The following is a 21472-nucleotide window of genomic DNA, read 5'->3' as shown; positions in this document are numbered from 1 at the left end:
TTTTTTCTTAAATCCCAGTGAAGGAGAGACACACATACACCTCTGACTGGCGTACTGTTCTTTAATAGGCATCTTTCTGAGTGTGCATTTGATCCTGGATCCTCTGGAGCATCTCCTGCATCCGCCGCAGCTGTGAGGAGAGAGGAGACCAGCGTCAGTCACCACGGCAACAACAACCTTACATTTACATTTACTGTTTATTTGTTTGAGGACAGTGCACGTTAATGAACAGTTAACGCCGTGGCATCCTGTAGCTAAGCGTGCCGGATTTAGCTCAGAGCTAGTTTCCATTAGTCTACTTGCCAGCCCATAGGGCCCCATTGTGAACCCGGAAATGTTGAGTACCCCAAAGTTTTATGTTAGAAATAGATAGTATGGGTCCCCAGTATTCAGAAACTGCCGGATGCTAACTTATATATATTGAGCAATTAGCATAATTAGCATAAATTAGCATAATTGCCTATATGGGCAATATTTCAACAAAATTGACTTGGCTGATCTGGGCAATATTGGAGTGGTTTTAGGGGTTATTGATGATGCTGAATCCATTTCTGACATTTTCAAAATTCAAAATGGCTGTCTAAACCGGAAGTGACCAGCTTTTAACCGCCAGTGGGCCGATTTTGATGGATTTCAAAATCTGGTCATCGGTTTAGACAGCCATTTTGAATTTTGAAAATGTCAGAAATGGATTCAGCATCATCAATAACCCCTAAAACCACTCCAATATTGCCCAGATCAGCCAAGTCAATTTGGTTGAAATATTGCCCATATAGGCAATTATGCTCATTTATGCTAATTATGCTAATTGCCCAATATATATATGTTAGCATCCCTCAGTTTCTGAATACTAGGGACCCATACTATCTATTTCTAACATAAAACTTTGGGGTACTCAACATTTCCAGGTACTCATTGTTGGCAAGTAGACTACATCCGCAGTCCTCACATTAAAAAAACAGACAGACATATCACAGAGCACAGGTAATAATAACAATAATAGGTAACACTTTACTTGAATAGGTATTCATAAGATTGACATAAAACTGTCATAATCATGACATAACAGCTGTCATAAACATCAATGAATACTTCTGACAGCTGTGGTTAAGTGTCATTCGGTAAGTTATGTCACTTTTGATGCAAAGTTGACATTGTTTGAGATGTTCCTTGTTATGAGAACTTGACATAATTTTTAAAGTTTGGTAATTAGGTCTGCTATGACAGTTTAAATTGTCTTTATGTCAAGTTGTCAGAACAAAAACATCTCAAACAATGTCAACTTTGCATCAAAAGTGACATAACTTACCGAATGACACTTAACCACAGCTGTCAGAAGTATTCATTGATGTTTATGACAGCTGTTATGTCATGGTTATGACAGTTTTATGTCAATCTTATGAATACCTATTCAAGTAAAGTGTTACCGCAGAATGCTAGCAGCACTTGTATAGAAAAATAGATAACAATCTGCATAGACAGACAGTTAGAGAGCAGGTAACAATGCTGGGCAGCGAAAGTAAAGTAAAGTACATAAAGTATTAGCAGCAATTATCACTATGAAGAAAAAAAAGAAAAAAAAACAGATGATAGTATCTGCATAAACATCCTCGGTTACATTTACGGCGGTGCTGGTGCGCGGTCTGAACGCGGCTGCACAGCCTCGTGTACAAGCCGGTTATTTACACACAGACAAAAATCAATAACACTCAGGAGATGAGTCTGTTCTTTCCAGGTCACGTGACGGCAAGGAACCATTTCAGGAAATTAAAATATAGTATAGCTGCTATAGAGCTGATCTTCTGTTATGTTCTGTTCTGTGAAAAACCAACTCGTATAATCTTTTATTTTAGATTCATCATGACAATTATAAGGATTTGGGGATTTTTTGGAAACTGGAAAAAGGTTGAGCAATGCAATTTACTTGTCAGTTTTAGTTGTTTGCAGTGTGCATTGTACTTTGTGCAGTACAATACATGCCCTGATTATAACATCCCAAAAGACTGAAACAGTATAAAGTTACAGTAATAATCAAGAGAGATTGGTTAAAAAAGAAAAAAAGAAAAAAAAAGTTGGACAAATGATGTGTTTATTTGACAAAATAAATGGTTTTAATGGGGAAGAGGAAAAGAGGTTGAATGACAATGATGTATTCCTGCTCAGCTCATCTTCAGTTACCTTGACTGGAAAATAATCACACTGACTGTGTAGAATTAAAATATGAGGAACATAAAGGGAATCATTACTTAACTAATAATAAATAATAATTATATAATATATAATTAGAATAATATAGAATAAAATAATTCAATCTAACCAAAGCCTACTCTGTTGATTTTATATATTATTTTTTATTATATTATATTATATTTCATACTTTTTTTATTTTTTGCCAATGCATAAAAATTCATATGGTACTGAAATTAGTTGAATTCTTTCCTTAGGTGTTAACACTGCACTGTCGGTGTTGAACCAACCACGGAACAAGTTTATTAACCCAGCGCTCAGCTCAAGGTTGAGCTATAGAAACAGCCACACGCTGAAAAACCTGGCAACAATCCCTGTGTGACGACATATAGCAACACATGCAACATATTATATTGTTGTGCAAAATAGTTCCCAGGATGCCACCTGACATGGAAATGATTACACCTGAAGTGACAAACTGTTTCCCACCACAGCTCAGACCAGGAGATCTGAATGTATAAAAACACCCGTTCATGTTTTCGAGGCTACTCATCGTCAGCTTCTGAAACATGACCTGAGTGTGCGTCACAGAAAGATTCAACTGAATGTAAACACTCAGAGAGCTTCGTCTTGTAACTGATCTGAGTGCAGCTCTGGGTCAGGACGAGCGTCTGAGCGCTCATGCTGCTCTGAACTGAGGTCAGACTTGTGGTCGTGACCGTGTTGGCGCCGATGTGCCTCCGGTTGGTGGTCGGCGGGCCGTACCTCCTCGTCTTTCTCTCGGATGAGCTTTTCTGTCTCGCTGTCCGTCACGCCGGGCACCACGGGGATGGGGAAGTCTGTACCACTCTCCCTGGTTAGTTTACTGCAGAGAGGGAGGGATGCATCCAACACTTACACTCAGTTTTTCATTCAAGTTCATTTTGAGCCAAATCCCAGTTACATCCACACTGTTAAAGCAGAAGTAAGCGATATTTTTGTGTTACTGTAATATAAGTCTTAAATAGTTGTATCTTCCGACAGCAATCACTTCTATAGAGTGTTTGGACCGAAACACGGGTCTGTCAGTCACTCTGCTCTGCTCTGAGCCCAGGAGAAAACTTTCCTTGTATCCTACAAGTTTTATCCAATGAGGAGAGAGAACGGCATAAAGGGGCAATCCTCTCTGTGTGTGCAGCCAAGGGATGCGCCTGAATGTGGTGACGTAGGGACGAGGACCAATAGATCCATGACGAGGGCGGGGGCTGCTAACTCCGTAGGCTGACAAGACGTTATGGTGCGTTCAAGGCAACTCGTAACTCGTGTTTTTCCGACCTGTGAAGTGGTACCAGTTCGATCTGGTACGAGTTCACGGGTCGGAAGTTACGAGTGGCCGTTATAGTGACTTTCACAGGTAAAACAGGTCGGAGAAACACGAGTGGGTTGCCTGGAACGCTACAAAGTCGTAAGTTGTGACTTGAAGCTGTAATTTACGGTTTCAAAAGCCTGCCTGGAACGCAGCATTAGCCAAAATGACCGGATCGCTTACTTCTGCTTTAAATGCAGCTGTCGCAGCAGTGCCACAGAAGGTCAAGCAAGGCCAAGGATTTTCCAGGCTACCAGGCCCCCTTCCTGTGACTCTCTGATTCACTGGAGCCCCAGAACTTTAGAAGATGGTTGTGTAACACTTTCCAGACTGATAGATGTGATTTTCATCTTTTCTTTCATTTCTTGAGATTGTGGCGTAATGTGTTGCTTTTTGACATCTCTTAGCCTACTTTACAGTACTTTGTCAGACTTTGATTCAACAGGTCTGACAGTGATCAGGCTTGGGTGGACAGTGAAATTGAACTCAACTTTTAAAAAAATTTGGTTTATGATTTCACAATTACTTTTTCACATAGGACCAGGTAGGTTTGCATAGCTTTTTTCCCTTAAAAAAAATGAAATCATCATTTAAAAACTGCATTTAGTGTTTACTTGGGTCTAGGGATGTCACAATTACTTGTTTTCACAATTAATCGTGGTATGAAACGCCACAATTAATTGATCGTGAAGATTCCTAAATACCGTTACTTTCACAAAAATTTGATGTTGGAAGCTTATCGGCAGATGTGCGCAAAAATAAAGGTAAATGCACAGATACTGGTCCATTTAACTAACGTAACATTGAATTGGTAGGAATTTAAATGTTAGCGTGTCATTTTTAATAAAAACATGAAGCAAAACAAAACAAAAAACGATTAAAATAAACGCAAACATTTGGTATAGATGACAATTTATGACCTGAATATTTCAAATGTTTCCCCTGGGGATTAAGAATTGGTCATATATTAATAGATACTTGAAATATTTTGTGTAAACAGTGAGTAATGTAATTATATTTTGACTATATTTGATTTTACACATTCATAGTGTTGTGAAATTAATTAGTGCATAATAATCGTGATAATCGTAGTACCGTGATTATTTCTCTGACAATAATCGTACCAAGAAAATTTATAATCGTGACATCCCTACTTGGGTCATCTTTGTCTAATATCAAAATTTGTTTGATTTGAGTGTGACAAATATGCATAAGAGCAAGAAATCAAAAAGGGCCAAACACTTTTTCCACGGCTTTAAGGATATAAAACATACATTGTTTAACTACAATAACTATATCCTCTACACACAAATATCATTATTTTACCATCTCCATCTGTAAATCGTTGTGTGAAAGCCATCTAAATACAAGACAGTGTAGTTGTGTGTTTCTTGTGTGCATCGGTGTGAGCGTACTTGCGGTTTCGTTCCTTCACCACCATGCGGGTCATGCTCTGGATGCACTGGGCTCTGTAGTTCTCGTAGTGGGTCTCCCGGGTCACGTCCTTCAGGTCTTGCATGTGCGTGCGAACCAGCATGTTCCTCAGCTTCACAAAGTCACAGTGCGCCGAGTTCTCCACTGAAAACCACCAAGCACCAAGGTCCGTTACAATGATACGTATGTCCAGCGTTCTTCCAAAACCGTTAATGCTGAATCCGAAAAACCAGCACCGTCACTGTCACTAGTAGCTGTACAAGACATAACATCTGACAAGACTTAAAGGTATAGTTCAACATTCTAGCAAACAGGCCCATTGCCATAATCCCTATAGTCATAGCAGTAGGTTCGTTACCTTTAATTGTTGGTGCAAGATATTTTTAGAACAGCGGAGCAGAGCCGTGAGCCGCTTTCTTGGTTTCTTGGATTTCTTGGTTTCCCCTCATAAATTGTGAAAATATACGCACATCCCTCGCTTGGGGTGCTGGGCCAAAGGGACAATAGAAAAGAGAAGAAATAGCCCGCACAACCTCGTTTTGCTCCAGAATCAGTTTCCCCTCATCAAATACACAATCCAACAACTCCACAACGCTCTGGTGGACAAGTTGTGAGCTGCACATTCACCATGCTATGAGATAATAACACAACGTTACCACACAGAGTTGTTTTAGAGGGAAATTCATGCAAAACTGCTGATGCGCGTTCCCGTCGGGGGAAGTTTTTCGGCAACCAGTCTCTGTATTTCCCTCTAAAACAACTCTGTGTGGTAACGTTGTGTTATTATCTCATAGCATGGTGAATGTGCAGCTCACAACTTGTCCACCAGAGCGTTTTGGAGTTATTGGATTGTGTATTTGATGAGTTTGATGAGGGAAACCAAGAAATACCATTAGCCTCCGTAGCGTAGCTCTGAGCAGCTCACGGCTCTGCTCCGCCGTTCTAAAAACAGCTTGCACCGACAAATAAAGGTAACGAACCTACTGCTATGACTATAGGGATTATGGCAATGGGCCAATTTGCCAAAATGTTGAACTATCCCTTTAAGATGCTAAAAATGATCTTGATTTCTCTTCCCACAAATCAAACTTTAACTTGTGATGGAGGATTGAACCAACCTTCTACGATGCCCCAGGGGTACAGACGGCCCCTCACCCTCTTCCCTTTGGCCTCCACCACCGTGTTGCTGCCGATCACGGCAAAGGGAATGCTTTCCTGTTGGGGGGGGGGGGCACAGAGGATCGCAAGAAATCAAAAAGGTGTTTCCAAAGATGTCTGGCAGCAGAGAGTGTGCAGACGAGTGGACTGGTGCAGCACTGAGTGGTGCAGTGCAGATGTGTTAACCACTGTTTTGTTTTTTTGATGCCTTTGTCCAGCTCTCTTCCACATCTTCCCTTCCTCCTTTACTCATCTCTGGTTAATGTCATTCGGAGGGATAATCCCCTCACCTCCAATTCTTAAACATTAAACACTGATGACTATTTTTTTTTATCACAATGTTTTTTTTTTTTTTTTTAACATAGGCTACTCATGGTCACAAGCACTGATAGATGAACTGCCCCTCTGTGTCTGTGCTGTGGCCACCAAGGACATGAATGTTCTGTGAATTCACTCTGGCATCACTGCACTTCATAAACGGATCGTCCTCTCTGATGTGACTGGGACAACAGCATGCTTTGTGTTGTTTGTTTATTTTCACATATCAAGGTTAAAAAAGATATGACATATAAAATCCAAAACAATGTGAAGGGGAGATGCCAAAAAACCCTCCAGGGGCTTGTAGGGGGCATTCTCCGACTACAGTTCTAAGCTAATGAGCATAGCTACATTTGTGAGGTACAAAAGTCGTTCATACATAATAAATACAAACATGGTTTACATGATTTAACATTGTACAATGCAATACAAAAAGCTTGATAAACATATGATAAGAAATATAAAATAATCCCAGTTTAGATAGGCAGACCATGTGGAAAGTATTGGCTGGTTAGCAGGAGAGACTTTAGTGCTCTCCTAAATTGTTGTAAAGATAAATCAAAAAAATGTACAGGTAATAAATTCCATATTCTTGGCCCACGATAAAGTAACAGAACTGTGATTGAGAGGTACAACAATATTGGGTTCTAAGGTGACAAGAGTTATGTGTGGAATAGGTGTGAAATTGATAGTTGTATGCAAATATATAATGAAAAGATGATGGAAGGAACCATAAACAAATAAACCAATCTGAAGATGATTCACTTGACTTGTTGCTTTTTGATTTTGTGTCTGATCTATGTTGTCAGTCAACAACATGCTGCTTCACTGAGAGAGTATAAACATCAGAGTCTCACCTTCAGCTCCAGGTCCTGCTGCTTGAACTCCTCGTCCTCGTCCGAGTCACAGTCGGGGAACTGGTAGATCTTGATGCCGTACTGCTCGATCTCCTCTCTGATCTGCGGTGGGGACGCAGCAGCACAGAGTGAGAATAACGTTTCTACTGGAGAAAACAAATGCTTCCCCGCTGCGTAATTTCAGTTTCATTCAAACATGTGGACAGTAAAACTATTTAACTACTGACTCAGATCTTTCTGACCTTGATTTTCTTTTTCTTCACCTCACTCGGGGTGAGTGTGTCGGCTTTAGCCAGGATGGGGACGATGTTCACCTTCTCGTGGAGAGCCTTCATGAACTCCACATCCAAAGGCCGAAGGCTGGAGGAGATACAACACACACATAATGAAGAACAGTACTCTACACACAGGAAATCAACACTTACTCAAGACCAGGTGAAGAAAATAATAAAATTCAACAAAAGCTTCATCCCATCTGCCATAGCTGAACTAAATAAGACAATGAAAAGAACATAACCAGGGGGAATGCACATGTAAATGTGGGGTGCAGGGTCTTATGTCTTATGTTTTACCTTCTTATGTCTCTATGTAATTGTGGTGTATGAAATGTGGGAATGTATGTTAATGTGTGTAAGTTGCACTTCTCGAGGCCGCTCTGTACGAAATGGTGAAAACAATTTTCCTTGGAAATGACAAATACACTCATCTATCTATCTATCTATCTATCTATCTATCTATCTATCTATCTATCTATCTATCTATCTATCTATCTATCTATCTATCTATCTATCTATCTATCTATCTATTTTTCTATCTATCTATCTATCTATCTATCTTTTTCAACCATTTACATCCTACATAAACATTTCCAATTTCCATACATGCTGGACAAGGGGGCAACTGTTTTATCACAGTGGAAATAAGTTCAGTAATGATTTCTATTTGTATGAAGCTAATGTGAATGTAGATGCCACTGTGTGCTGTCTGGGTGACCCCACACTGTACTAGTAACTAGTGAGTAATGACTGCAGCTCATCAACAGAGGGAGCAGTCTCTCCATCACTGAGACTCTGACAACAGCACTGCTATGCAGCATTACTTGAGGTTTATGGTATATTTACTTCCTAAATGAGCTCAGTAATGTGGAACGGTGCACGACTGCACGTGCACCCATGTGCTGAAAAGCACCACATCAGCACTTGGCACAAACATTTGATTAGAGCAAAAGCGCTGCACCAGATGTAAATCCACCTGAAGGCAGCGGGGGACTGCTTTAACTCTGGGGGCAAGAGCCCGCTGCTTTAACTATTAATGGGGCTGAGCGCACTGCAAATGAACGCTAGATATTTACGATAAATCTCAATTACTCAGGTAGCTGTGTGTGTGTGTGTGTGTGTGTGTGTGTGTGTGTGTAGGATAAAGGCTGTGAAGGAACCTGCAAGCTGCTGGGATGTGTACTGTATTTTTTTGGTAATGGAAACACTGGCTTCCTCCTCATTCCTCCGGCTGGTTGTGATATGTGAAACGCCAACACAGGACATTCTACACTGCGGTAAAGGAGTTAATTTTCCCCGTTAAAAAGAGAGGCAGGGGCCGGGCTATAACTAATCCCCCAGAGGAGCTGCAGCCTCGTCATACCCGTGACCGAAGGGTGAGATGAAATAGAGGCAGCAGTGTACGCGGTTGTCCTGGATGTTCTTGCGGTTGAGGCCGCTCTCGTCCCTGAAGTACTGCTCGAACTGCTGGTCGATGTAGTCGGCCACCGACTTCCAGCTACAGTGGGAACATACACACACACACACACACACACACACACACACACACACACACACAGGGACGTTCAGTCTCTGAGGCAACTGCTGCACTGTTGCACATGACTTTGTTAAAGGGATAGATCAACATTTTGGCAAATTGGCCCATTGTCATAACCCCATAATGCACCCAGTAACCCCTAATATCTTGTTTATGACAGATAAAACTACACAGATATACAAATCATACAGATAAATGATAAATAATGTTGTGTGCCGCTCTATTAATTGATTTCTTGCCGGAGTTGGAAACAAATGCACATGGCTGGGAGGAGGGTTAGCAAACAGAAAACAGAAAAGCAACTGGATTTGCATAGTTCCCCTTAAAGGGATAGTTCAACATTTGGCTAATTGGCCCAATGCCATAATCCCTATAGTCATAGCAGTAGGGTCATTACCTTTACTTGTCAGTGCAAGCTATTTTTAGAACGGCGGAGCAGAGCCGCGAGCTGCTCAGAGCTACGCTACGGAGGCTCATGGGATTTCTTGGTTTCCCTCATCAAACTCTTCAAATACACAATCCAACAACTCCAAAACGCTCTGGTGGACAAGTTGTGACCTGCACATTCACCACGCTATGAGATAATAACGTTATTACGGTAGACAGAGTTGTTTTCGTGGTAAATTCATGCAAAACCGCTGATGGGCGTTCCCATCGGGACCAGTTTTTCGCCAAAATGTTGAACTATCCCTTTAACCACAGCAGAGTGCAGAGAGGAGGTTAGACAGCTGTACTCGTGGCTTCATCTGATGCAGTGTTAGATGTTCGTACCATTCAGTGTTGTTCACAGCGTCCCCGAACCCAGGGGTGTCCACGATGGTGAGCTTTAGTTTGACGCCTTTCTCTTCTATATCCACTGTGTGTTTGGTGATTTCTACTGTTTGTGTGATTCGCTCTGGAGGACGGACACAAACAAAACCACCGTTGTTTTAATATCAGAAATCATAAAGCGTAGAACAAATATTTTCTCACAAAGCAAAGAGAAAAAACAAAGCCATGAAGAAGCCGGAGCTCCCCTCACCTTCAGCGTTGAGCAGCTTCCTATCTTTGTAAAGGTCTGTAAGAAACAGGCTGTTGACCAGAGTGGACTTCCCCAGGCCAGACTCCCCTTCAAACAAACAACAACACAGACAAAAAGAGTCGGATTAAGAGAGCGCGTGTTCAGCGATCTTGAAAGTTGAAGTCTGGGCTTAAGATCAAATTTCTCTGCTAATATTGCGAGGACGAGGATTTACCTGCCACCATGAGTGTGAAGTCAAATCCCTTCTTGACTGACTTACGATGCACCTGGTTTGGCAACGTCGCAAAACCCACATATTCCTTGTCCTGGTCCTAAAAAATACAGACAAAGATAAACACACACATGAGCTTGTAGACATGACTGTGTGGAGAAAAAAAGAGGATTTCAATGCGATGAGCAAACATTTGTTTAAAACTTCCCACAAGTAAACACCTAAACAAAGTCAGCAGCTCCCATCACTTGATTCACTTCACCATAAACGCACAATAACAAGAGCACATCAAATAATCTCTGATCCAACACACCCAGTTTCAACTGTTGCCCTCTGGCAGACGCTTTAGGTCCATTTCAACAAAAACAATCCGGTTCAAAAACAGCTTTTTCCCCACTGCCATCAGACTACTGAACTCCACTCAGCTCCATACTCCATCTGTGTTAAATGTATATGTTATGTTTAATGTTTAATGTATAGTCTGTATGTATGTAAATGTCTGGTCTGATGTTGATGTCTGCTCATGTATGTTACAGTAAATGTATAACTGATGTCTGTTGCCACACAGTAGCTACTATGTGCTGCTACTACGCTGTGCCGAAAGCAAATTCTGCCGACTTGTTGTGCAGTCCTTAAAGGGACAACGAGGAGTTTTGTTAAAGTGAAGTGTTTCCACACTACATTTATGAGCCTCCGCACCGTGAAATTCTTTGACCGGTGCAAGACAGACTCATGTTTTCATTCATCAAGAATTAAAGTCAGAGGTTGGAAGACGATCACATACCGTCGTAGTCCCGACCATAAATGGCAATTCGGCGGCGTTATTCTCATGAGCATCCGCGAAACCGAAAGTAAAGAAACGCTGGTCGGCTCGCCCAGCATTTCCACCATTAATTAAAATAACAAAATAACCATAGAGACAAAACGATATATTTATCGAAAATGGGCCCATTAACAAGTGTAGGTAGCGTAGATTCATCCACATTAACGTGAGACTTTTTTATAACCAAATAGAAACTCCTCGTTGTCCTTTTAATAAAAGTGTACCGAGACCATGTTGCACCATGGTGATTTTACACTTTAAATAAACTAAACTAATAAATGAATTGAATTGAATTGAACTGAGCTCAGCAGGAGCTTCGGTCCTCTCAGAGCATCGAACACAAACTGCTCCACCTGAACAACACCAGAGGCAGACAGTCAAACTCTGTCACACACCGAATCAATCAGTCTGTAAATGAACTGCTCAACACATCACAGCACAAAGCCAGCGAAGTGAAGTCGCCTTGAAGGCTGAACTATTATAGGCTGCACAGGTCCAGTTCATCCTCCAGGCTATAGACCCCTCGGTGTTACCTCGTTATTGCCGTAAGGGTCAAATCGGCCCCAGGGGCTCTTGGGCCTGGAGGGGCTGACGGGGGACGACAGGTCAAACTCCACACTCCTGCTGTGTGTCAGCCCGGGCTCAGCCCCCGGGTCGGACTGGGCCCTACCGGCCACCGGGGGCTGCAGGTAAGAGGGAGTGTGGGGGCGGTCTTCGCCATCAGCTGCCCTGTCTGCATCATGAGGCTCAGGGCCGTCATGGGGATGCTGCTGCTGGTGGTCATGGTGATGGTGGTCATGGTGATGGTGGTGCCCTCCTTGGTGGGGAGGGTCTTGCATAATGTTCTCCACCTCTGAGTCGTCAGAATGGCTCGAATGCTGGAGAGACGTCCGGGTTAAAGGTGGTGGATGAGTTGGTGCAAGAAAAAAGCAGAGGATGATGGATGCAAAGAGGTGGAGGGAGGAGGAAAGGTAGAGTGCAGATGAAGAAAGGAATGGATGGAGGTCCAGGGAGTAAAAAAAAAAAAAAAAAAGCAAACTTTTAGAAAAGATCATAAAATTTTATGGTTATGGAAAATGTTATGCAGACAGAGCAATGAAATGTTATGGCCGTCTTCCTGAGGCGAATGAATTACAGAGTTAAAGTCTGATACAAGACAATACAATACAGCATTCACTGACTGTCAGAGAAGGTGCTGTTATAATGAAGCCTCTTGTCTCTCTTTGTCTGACAGACAAGATACAGATAAAAGTTAAAAAAGAGACATATTAGAATATGTTGATGGACACCCTTCTTTAAATATGCTGCTAAAAGACTCACAAATATTGTTTTAAAGGGAATGGTCGACTGCAGCCCTGACAATTGGTCGTGTGGCTAGATTTCTACTTACTTGGTGATCGATTGTTATTTATTTATTACTCATATTTTGTCTTGTAAAATTTTGTTAAGGTTTCAAATATTTAGATTTATGAAAATTTGTATCCTTTTTCCACTTATTTCACTCTAGATCGTTAGTTGTTGCATCACTGTAACTCTAACAGACTGAGCGCTCCTATGTACGTACTATATCAGGGATTTCTACAAGATGTGTTCAGTTTGTATGTTTATGGAAAAACCATGATAAAAATATTATTAAAAGAAAAAAAAATGTTGATGATTCTTCCGAATGCAGGTGACAATAAACATTATGAAATAAGACATAAACATAAATGATAGGTGCAAGTCAGCTGCTCATCTCTTCCTATAATAACTAATGAGGACGGGTCCTGCAGTGGCACATTAATAAATGGCATCTATCTCAGTGGATTTGCATGTTGTTGCTTTTCTTCAAACCTAACATTCAATGAGGCTGAACCTCTGGCACCAGTTTAATTGTACCTCTCTAGAAGCACTAAGTTGTGCCATCACTTTTTCCAACATCTCCTGACCGCTTCATAAATTTTGCAGGGCTAACGCCAGGCTGAAGGTCCGTCTTTATGGTTGTTATTTGACGACAGCATCAGTCATTAGCTACATAGTTTATTCTTCATTCCCAGATTTCCAGCTGTAACGCACACCGACGAGATGTCGAGATGTCGAGATGAAAAATAACAAAGTGAAGCTTTTCCTCCTTGTAAGTGGATACTGCAGCTGAAGTGGAAGCTAACTGTGCATATACTCTGGACTCCAGTTACCACAGGCTCGTCAAGCGCACGGATAAATAATGCAGTGACCCTCAGAAAGAAATGATGCCATTTAAATTCAGCTGTAGGGCCTCAGTGTGACTCTGCACTCTGCACGTTATGTTTATGCACAATAATACGAGAGCTGAGGGGTAAAAATAGCATGGTTTTATAAATGGGGGAGTAGGAGGGAGAGTTAAAGGCCCCATGGCATGAAAAATGTGATTTAGGTTATTTTTTGGTGCTTGGGGAGGTCTCTGGGCCACGTATATATATACTGCCCCCATGCATCAAACTGGTCATAAACGGAGAAACACACACCGCCCATTTGTAGGAACTGTCTCTTTAAGACGAGCGGATAGCACTTCCTCCTTTCTGTGATGTCACACACAAGGTAACTCCGCCCACCGTGACCAGTTGTTTTTTTTTTTTTCAATTTTTATGAATGCAGCTTAGGCTTCAGTTACTTGCCTGTGATTGGCCCGACCACATGCCACTCAAAAACAGTCAGCCAATCAGAGGAGAGGTTCTCATTCTCTCTTCTGATTGGCCAAATGACCTGTGGCTGCTAGAGCTCCAGAAAGAGGCAACAGAAAGGGGCAGTAGAAACGATATTAAAGGGATAGTAGCATTTTTTTTTAAGTGGGGTTGTATGATCTACAAATAGCCCCTAAGTACTTTAATTGCAGTAGAAGACTCTCTGCACTCCTCCCGTTAGCAACGCCAGCCCATAATAGCCCTGCCCAGAGATTTACAACATACATTGTTGTGAATGGACCCAAAGAAACGGCCTATTTTCGCGGCCTAAAAGAGGTTTTACCTAAAAAAAAAATACACAGTTCCATTGTTCGCTATAATATAATTTTTTCCAGCCCTTCAAAGTGCAGGAAAAACACAGTTTTTATTTGGACCTAACCAACTCACGTATCCCTCCGCCCAGGGTTAGCGCCTGCCGATCAGCAGTTGGTTAGGTCCAAATAAAAACTGTGTTTTTCCTGCACTTTGAAGGGCTGGAAAAAAATTATATTATAGCGAACAATGAAACTGTGTATTTTTTTCAGGTAAAACCTCTTTTAGGCCGTGAAAATAGGCCGTTTCTTTGGGTCTGTTCACAACACTGTATGTTGTAAATCTCTGGGCAGGGCTATTATGGGCTGGCGTTGCTAACGGGAGGAGTGCAGAGAGTCTTCTACTGCAATTAAAGTACTTAGGGGCTATTTGTAGATCATACAACCCCACTTTAAAAAAATGCTACTATCCCTTTAAGCAGATCACAGGTACTCAAAACCAGTGATACATCTTGTTATGGATATCAGCAGGTAAATAATAAACCCAGAGAAAAGTGCACAGCATGGGGCCTTTAAGTTAAGTTTTTTTGTTTTTTTTTTTTTTTCTTGGGGGGAGGAGGGGGTGGGTGGGGGGTCACCAGTACCTGTTCAGCATCATGGTCCCCGCTGTGATTAGGGGAGGCAGGGTGGGAATCCTGCTCGTCTGATGAAGAGTGAGCCTCATGGTCACTGTCCTCCATTGCAACTGGGGCAACAGAGCACTCTGCAATCTCCAACCAGAAGGGAGGACGCATGAGGAGAGTTTTATGAAGGGGGGGGGGGGGGCACGAGTATCCGACGTGAGTGAGGAAAATAGGTCCACAAAGTTTGGGGGAGGTGGAAGCATGGTGGACAGGAGGAGGGAATGTGTTACGGTGACGCACGACGGAGACAAGAAGGGAGATGGGACAAATATTAAATGATTAAAACAAAGGCAAAGCAAGGACATGATGAAACAACATACCATGTGCACGCGGGACCAGGGCCGTTGTCTAGGGGAGAAAGGTGATGATAACTCTAGGGGCCCAGCGCCCAGTGGGGCCCATAAAAAACCCCAGTAGTCTAATCTTTGTATGACTGATTTATTCTGCGTAAGACCCTGACTAATACTCATAGTACACTGTAAAAACTCTACATCTTTCCAAGAATATTTGTCTTATTTCTTGTCCAAATGTCTCATTTCTTGTCCAAATGTCTCATTTCTAGTCAAAACTAATCTCTTTCCACTTAAAATAAGACTCATCACCTAAAAAATTAACTTGTTTTTAGATAATTTTCACTTAAAGGGACAACGAGGAGTTTCTAATCGGTTATAAAAAAGTCTCACGTTAATGTGGATGAATCTCCGCTACCAACACTTGTTAATGGGCCCATTTTCGATAAATATATCATTCTGTCTCTATCGTTATTTTGTTATTATTAGTGGCAGCGGAGATGCTGGTCGAGCCGACCAGCGTTTCTTTACTTTCAGTTTCGCAACGAGTCATGAGAATAACGTAGCTGAATCGCCGTTTATGGTCGGAACTACGACGGTATGTGAACCTCTTTGAACCTCTGACTTTAATTATTGATGAATGAAAACATGAGTCCGTCTTGCGCCGGTCAAAAGAATTTTACGGTGTGCGCGGAGGCTCATAAATGTAGTGAAAACACTTCGCTTTTCCAAAACTCCTCGTTGTCCCTTTAAATTCACAATAAATAGAAAAATCTGCCAGTGAAAGTAAGTTTTTTGTGCTTGTAATAAGGAAGAAAAACTTGCTCCACTATCAGATTTTTTCTAGTTATTCCAAGTGAAAATCTGCTTGAAAGAAGTAAAAAGTGTCTAAAAACAAGCTACTTTTAATATGATGAGTCTTATTTTAAGTATAATGAGATTTGTTTTGACAAAAAATTACATTTTGACTAGAAATAAGACAAATATTCTTGGTAAGATACTTGAGTTTTTGCAGTGTAATGCTGCATTAGCATCAAAACAAAGAAGGCTAAAAAAGAAAAAAAGTGGAAAAGCCAGGGGCCCACTTTAGTATTCTTTAAGGGGGCCCAGAATTCCTAGCAACGGCCCTGCGCAGGACATGGTATGACCGCAGAGCAGACGAGACGAGCGCTTGGTTGAGTGACCAATGAGAGGGCTGGCTGAGCGATGCGTGATGGCGCGAGCTGCTCAGAGCTACACTACGGAGGCTCATGGGATTTCTTGGTTTCTCTCATCAAAGTCCTGTTTGTCGTCTGCTGCTCGTTGTTATGCCATGGTTGTTGTTTGTGCCAGAACTGCTTGAACTGAATTGCCCCCCGGGGACTAATAAAGTTGTCTGAACTGAACTGAACTGAACTCATCAAATACACAATCCAATAACTCCAAAACGCTCCCGTGGAGAGTTGGAGTGGTTGGATTGTGTATTTGATGAGTTTGATGAGGGAAACCAAGAAATCCCATTAGCCTCTGTAGTGTAGCAGCTCACAGCTCTGCTCCGCCGTTCTAAAAACAGCTTGCACCGACAACTAAAGGTAACAAACCTACTCCTAAAACTATAGGGATTATGGCAAAATGGCCAATTTGCCAAAATGTTGAATAACCCTTTAAAGAGAATCCATTTAGCTCTAACTCCCTCACATGTTATCTCTACTAGAGAAACCACTAGACGCCTGATGCAAGTTTGATATCCTTCTGTTATGGTTAAAAAGCTTGTCATGAAATCCTTAAAACATATTTTCTAACCCTCCTTAACGGTCAGCTGTAGCTCCACAGTTTTAATTACGCTGCATTTAGAGCTTCCGGGCGGAGAGAGAACTAATTGATAGTTTCACCGTTTGGGAAAACAGTGACCTGCTTTCGTGTGCTACGTACAACCAAAGCACAGAGATCAATGTAGCACATGACCTACATACTGTAGAGGAGATGGTCGATGGCAAAGCACTGACTGGCAGCTTCGGAGCAAAATGCACAAAACATTCATCATTCATTCATTCAGTGTCAAACTTCTCCGCATCTCAGTAGATTTTAAATGTTCTTTTAAAAAATCACAACTCACTGGGGACAACTTACAGGAACTAAATTAAAAGCACGAGCCAATTCTCTCTTCAAAAAGCCGATTCTAAAAGCTGCGACACCTCCACACGATCGTCCTCGCTCCTCCTCGTCGAGGCCTCACCTGTGGTGCTGCTGCCTCACCTGTGGTGCCTTCTACCAGAGCGTAGAGCCTCTTCTCCTTCCTCTTCCTGCCTCTGTGTGAACTGCTCTTCATGCCGCGGCAGGAAGCAGAGACCAGAGGCTCCCGTATTTATACCTACGCCTCCATCACAAAGGGCGACGCGTCCTTCAGCCCCATCGAACCGATCGGTGCCCCCCCCCCGGGGAACTGATCAGCAGCATTGATGAGCTACACGTCACCGCTCACACACCAAACCTACACCCACAGTCACAATCTGCCTGATTCCTGTCAAACAATTCACTTCCATGAAGCACAACATCTGGCCTGTTCTTTTAAAGGTGTACAGAAAAGAAAATTGAATTTAAGCCCACTCTGGGTCATAAAATTTGTGTAATAACTCATCAATCAGACGTTGTAGGCCAAACTTTGTGCAAAATTCTATTTTTGAGTAAATCTGGGATGAAAGTGTGGTATTTTTTTTCCGCATTGGATAATGCAGACGCACGGATTATACGTCAGCCTGTACACGATTCATCAGCCACTGATATTGGATCTGTTAGCTCGGGCTCGCCCCAAGCTTTGAATATCCCGCCCGCTCGATAACAACCAATCAAATTTGTTTTCCTTACTCGGGTAAACTCGTGTTGCAGCTTGTGACAACTCGGCGCGACAAACAGGACAAATGGCCGTTTCTGTACACCTTTAAAAGTTGTTGTAAGGTCTTTTTTTTGTTTTACTCATGAGCTAAACGACTGATTATCAGACAGTTGAAGTTAAACTCAGCTACGACATTCTGATCTTTTTTTTTTAGAAACATCATATTCAATCAGACACCTGCATATGTTTTTAACCAATTATTGAAGACTAGAGAGACAGACATAACCACTACACCAGAAACACCAGCTCTGGTTGATACTGAATCTACTCAAACACTCTGCGATCTATCGTTCAATAACGTCCTGGAACTCTTTACCTCCTCCTCACATATCTCACTCACAAAACAAATTAACTTTTAAAAAACTACTCAAGGCTCAACTACTGTAATGCAGCTGACCATATGACTGGGAATTCATTATTGGTATTACAACTAGGATTATTATGATAGTAGTGAAAGAAAAGATATTACAAATGTAGGGCATTCATATATGATATGTATGAATTATGATGTTTTTGATATATTGTGGTAGTATGCATGTATAAAAGTGTTAATTATATGTGAAGTGTAGTTATGATTGGAATGTATGACTGTATGTATTGATGTCAGGGTATATCATTGATGTTACACTGTACTACTGTATGTATCCTATGGACCCCAGGAAGACTAGTGGTTGCCAAGGCGGCAGATAATGGGGATCCATCTAATAAACAAACAAACAAACATACTGAAAAACTGATGCTCGCTCCAACACAACAACAACACAACACAACACCACAGGTACAGTCACAATGTATAATGTGACAGAGAAAAGACTGAGGAACCAGTGTACCGACCAGACTGTAAGATGAACCTAACACCCCATCCTAATTACCAATTATATATTAAACATAACCTTCTATGCTAATGAGTTTTCTAATTAAGATAATAAATGAATTAATTATAAACTATTTATATGCCAGCGTATTTGTCTTCACACACCACATTAAGCATTAAGGAGATCTCTTCATTCGTATGCAAATACATGCAGCAAGCTGCTCCACAATGTTAACTAACTTTCTACAGGATGTCTGTCTACACACACACACACACACACACACACACACACCACCTCAATATGATACCACGTATGGCAAGCCATTTTAACATTTAAAAGCAAAGTTTGACTATTGACTTGTAGATATCAACAACGTCTTTCTGACTAGTCGTAATTACATTTTGAATAGTTGGATTTTTTATTCAAGATATCTGTAATTCAGTTTTGCCGAGTCACAAAGAACATTTCAGATCCACAACTACGTTCTTCCTAGGACAAATGACGTCACTTTTGCCATTCATGTGTATGGGGTTTGTCATTACAAATATCTACAATTCAGTTGCAGATATCCGCTATGTGAATTACGGATATCTGTAACTTAATTACGACTAGCAGTAATTCCAGTTTGAGATATCTACAACGTCATTTCGCCTCGTCAAAACTTAATTTCAGATATCTGAACAGGGACATGTAGATATCTTTAATTGAGGTGAATTAAAGATATCTTGAACTGGAATTGTGACTAGTCAGAATCAAATTGTAGATATCTCAAACTGGAATTAGTACTAGTCGTAATTCAGTTACAGATATCTGTAATTCACATTGCGGATATGTGCAACTGAATTGTAGATATCTGTAATGACAAACCCCATACACATGAACGGCAAAAGTGACGTCATTTGTCCTATAGGAAGAATGTAGTTGCAGACATCTGAAATGTTCTTTTTGACTAGAGGCAAAACTGAATTACAGATATCTACAACACATATCCAGTCTGGCTTTTAAATGTTAAAATGGCTTGTTGCCATAACCACGCCTCCCTCCATCTCACATCCACCTTCAGTTTTCTTCCATGCAGAGAGCAGCAGAGCAGCAGAGCAGCATGTGCTTTTCATCAGAAGTCTGAAGTCCACTCACTCCCCGAAGCATTCCTGAACATGACCCAAGCTTCAGAGCAGGTCACAGTCGTCTTCTCCTCCTCCTCTAAGCCACACACACTATCTGGTTACACTGTCTTTAAGTCTAAGTGATGATGCAGGTATTACTCTGTGCAGGTAATGGTTTTCACTTTCCACTCAGAAACTCTGCAGCGACTTTGAATGTCAAAACAGGAACACGGTGAAACTTTTTCCTTTACAGCTGAACCAGGCCAGTTTGTTCTTTCTTTCTTTCTGGCTGGCCATAAAAGCATACATTCTCTTAATTAAGACGGCAACTAATGATTATTTTCATTATTTCATGAATAGTCAATCTGATATTATTGTTCTGTCTGTAAAATGCTACATTAGCAAAGCAGACACAGAGAGGAGGCCTCAAATATTCACATTAGAGCAGAGGTGTCAAACTCATTTTAGTTCAGGGGCCAAATTAAGTGCAATGTGATCTCAAGTGGGCCGGACTGGTAAAAAAATAGCATAATATCCTATAAATAATAAGAACTCTAACTTTTCTCTTTGTTTTAGTGCAAAGAAGCGCATTATTAAGATGTTTACATTAAAGAACTATCCTATTACAAAACATATTATGACCAACCTGAAATTTCTTGAGAAAAATACATGCAATTTCAACAACATAATGCCTCTTCTGTCTTCTATGGAATTTTTAAATCTGGTAAATTCATCCTGCGGGCCGGATTGGACCCTCTGGCGGGCCGGTTTTTGCCCACGGGCCACATGTTTGACACCCCTGCATTAGAGGGACCGGGAACAGTGATTGATTCTTATTTTTGCTCTAAAATGTTCTTTAAAAAAAAAAAGTTAAAATAATTGCCAGTAAATTTCCCATTGTTTATCAAAGTGATGAATTAACTCTTGCATCAGGTGGAAGAAAAAACAAAGAGGCAGAGCAGATGCACGAGATGAACACAGCTCCAGAACAAAAGGTGTTTGTTATGAGGAGGATGATCCATCCATCCAGTCCGAGCTGCTTGTTGTTGCTGGAACACAACAGTGTGAAGTATGAAACGCTCAGCGCTTGACATTTGTCCTCCTATTTCCCTCCTTCAGGAAAAGCGATACGGGAGAATTATTAGAACAACTTAAATAATCTTAGAGGTTCAACAAAGAAGAGAAATGTGAACTCATTTTTACTGTGTGCGCTTTTTCCACAAGCAACTACTTTCCATTACTCCAGATCCTGACTTTATTAAACCGTTTGAATTTCTGCTGTCACACTGAGGCGGTAATACTTGATCCTTGGTGTGGATTTAATCCCACTCAATTGCTCTTTTTGCGTCACTCCCTTTGCTTAACTCCAGTTTTCCAATGAACCACTGCAATCCAGGTGGAAGTCTGACTCTTCAAAATAAAGGAACTAGAAAAAATATAATCAGAGTTCAGGATGGGCTTAGAAAGTGCTGCATATGTATTTATATACACTACTCCACAAAAGGTTAGGGATATTCAACTTTCAGATGAAATGTGCACCTTAAATGCACTCTAACCTTTACAGGTGAACTTAATTTGACCTTCTCTAAG

At 41.3% G+C, this 21472-nt stretch overlaps 1 protein-coding gene across 2 annotated transcripts; it reads right to left on the bottom strand.

The window, feature by feature from the left end:
- Positions 1–14880, bottom strand: septin4b (septin 4b). 2 transcript variants are annotated; one of them, XM_085796550.1, is made up of 12 exons: positions 14761–14877; positions 11700–12044; positions 10347–10443; positions 10133–10219; positions 9883–10006; positions 8938–9072; positions 7542–7659; positions 7300–7401; positions 6085–6181; positions 4948–5110; positions 2953–3052; positions 1–130 (listed from the first exon to the last, which is right to left on the bottom strand). In XM_085796550.1, the coding sequence occupies exons 1-12, from the start codon at positions 14854–14856 to the stop codon at positions 62–64; spliced, it is 1533 nt and encodes a 510-aa protein (XP_085652676.1). In that variant the 5' UTR covers positions 14857–14877; the 3' UTR covers positions 1–61. The 2 variants fall into 2 exon arrangements, with proteins under 2 accessions (XP_085652676.1, XP_085652675.1); XM_085796549.1 differs by lacking the exon at positions 1–130 and having other exon boundaries at positions 2788–3052; positions 14761–14880.
- Between the last annotated feature and the right edge of the window lie 6592 nt (positions 14881–21472).

The sequence above is a fragment of the Trachurus japonicus genome, chromosome 13 (genome assembly GCF_045865225.1).
Source record: "Trachurus japonicus isolate A0001 chromosome 13, Traja_1.0".
Lineage (NCBI taxonomy): Eukaryota > Metazoa > Chordata > Actinopteri > Carangiformes > Carangidae > Trachurus > Trachurus japonicus.
This window is presented reverse-complemented; position numbering and strand designations above follow the sequence as displayed.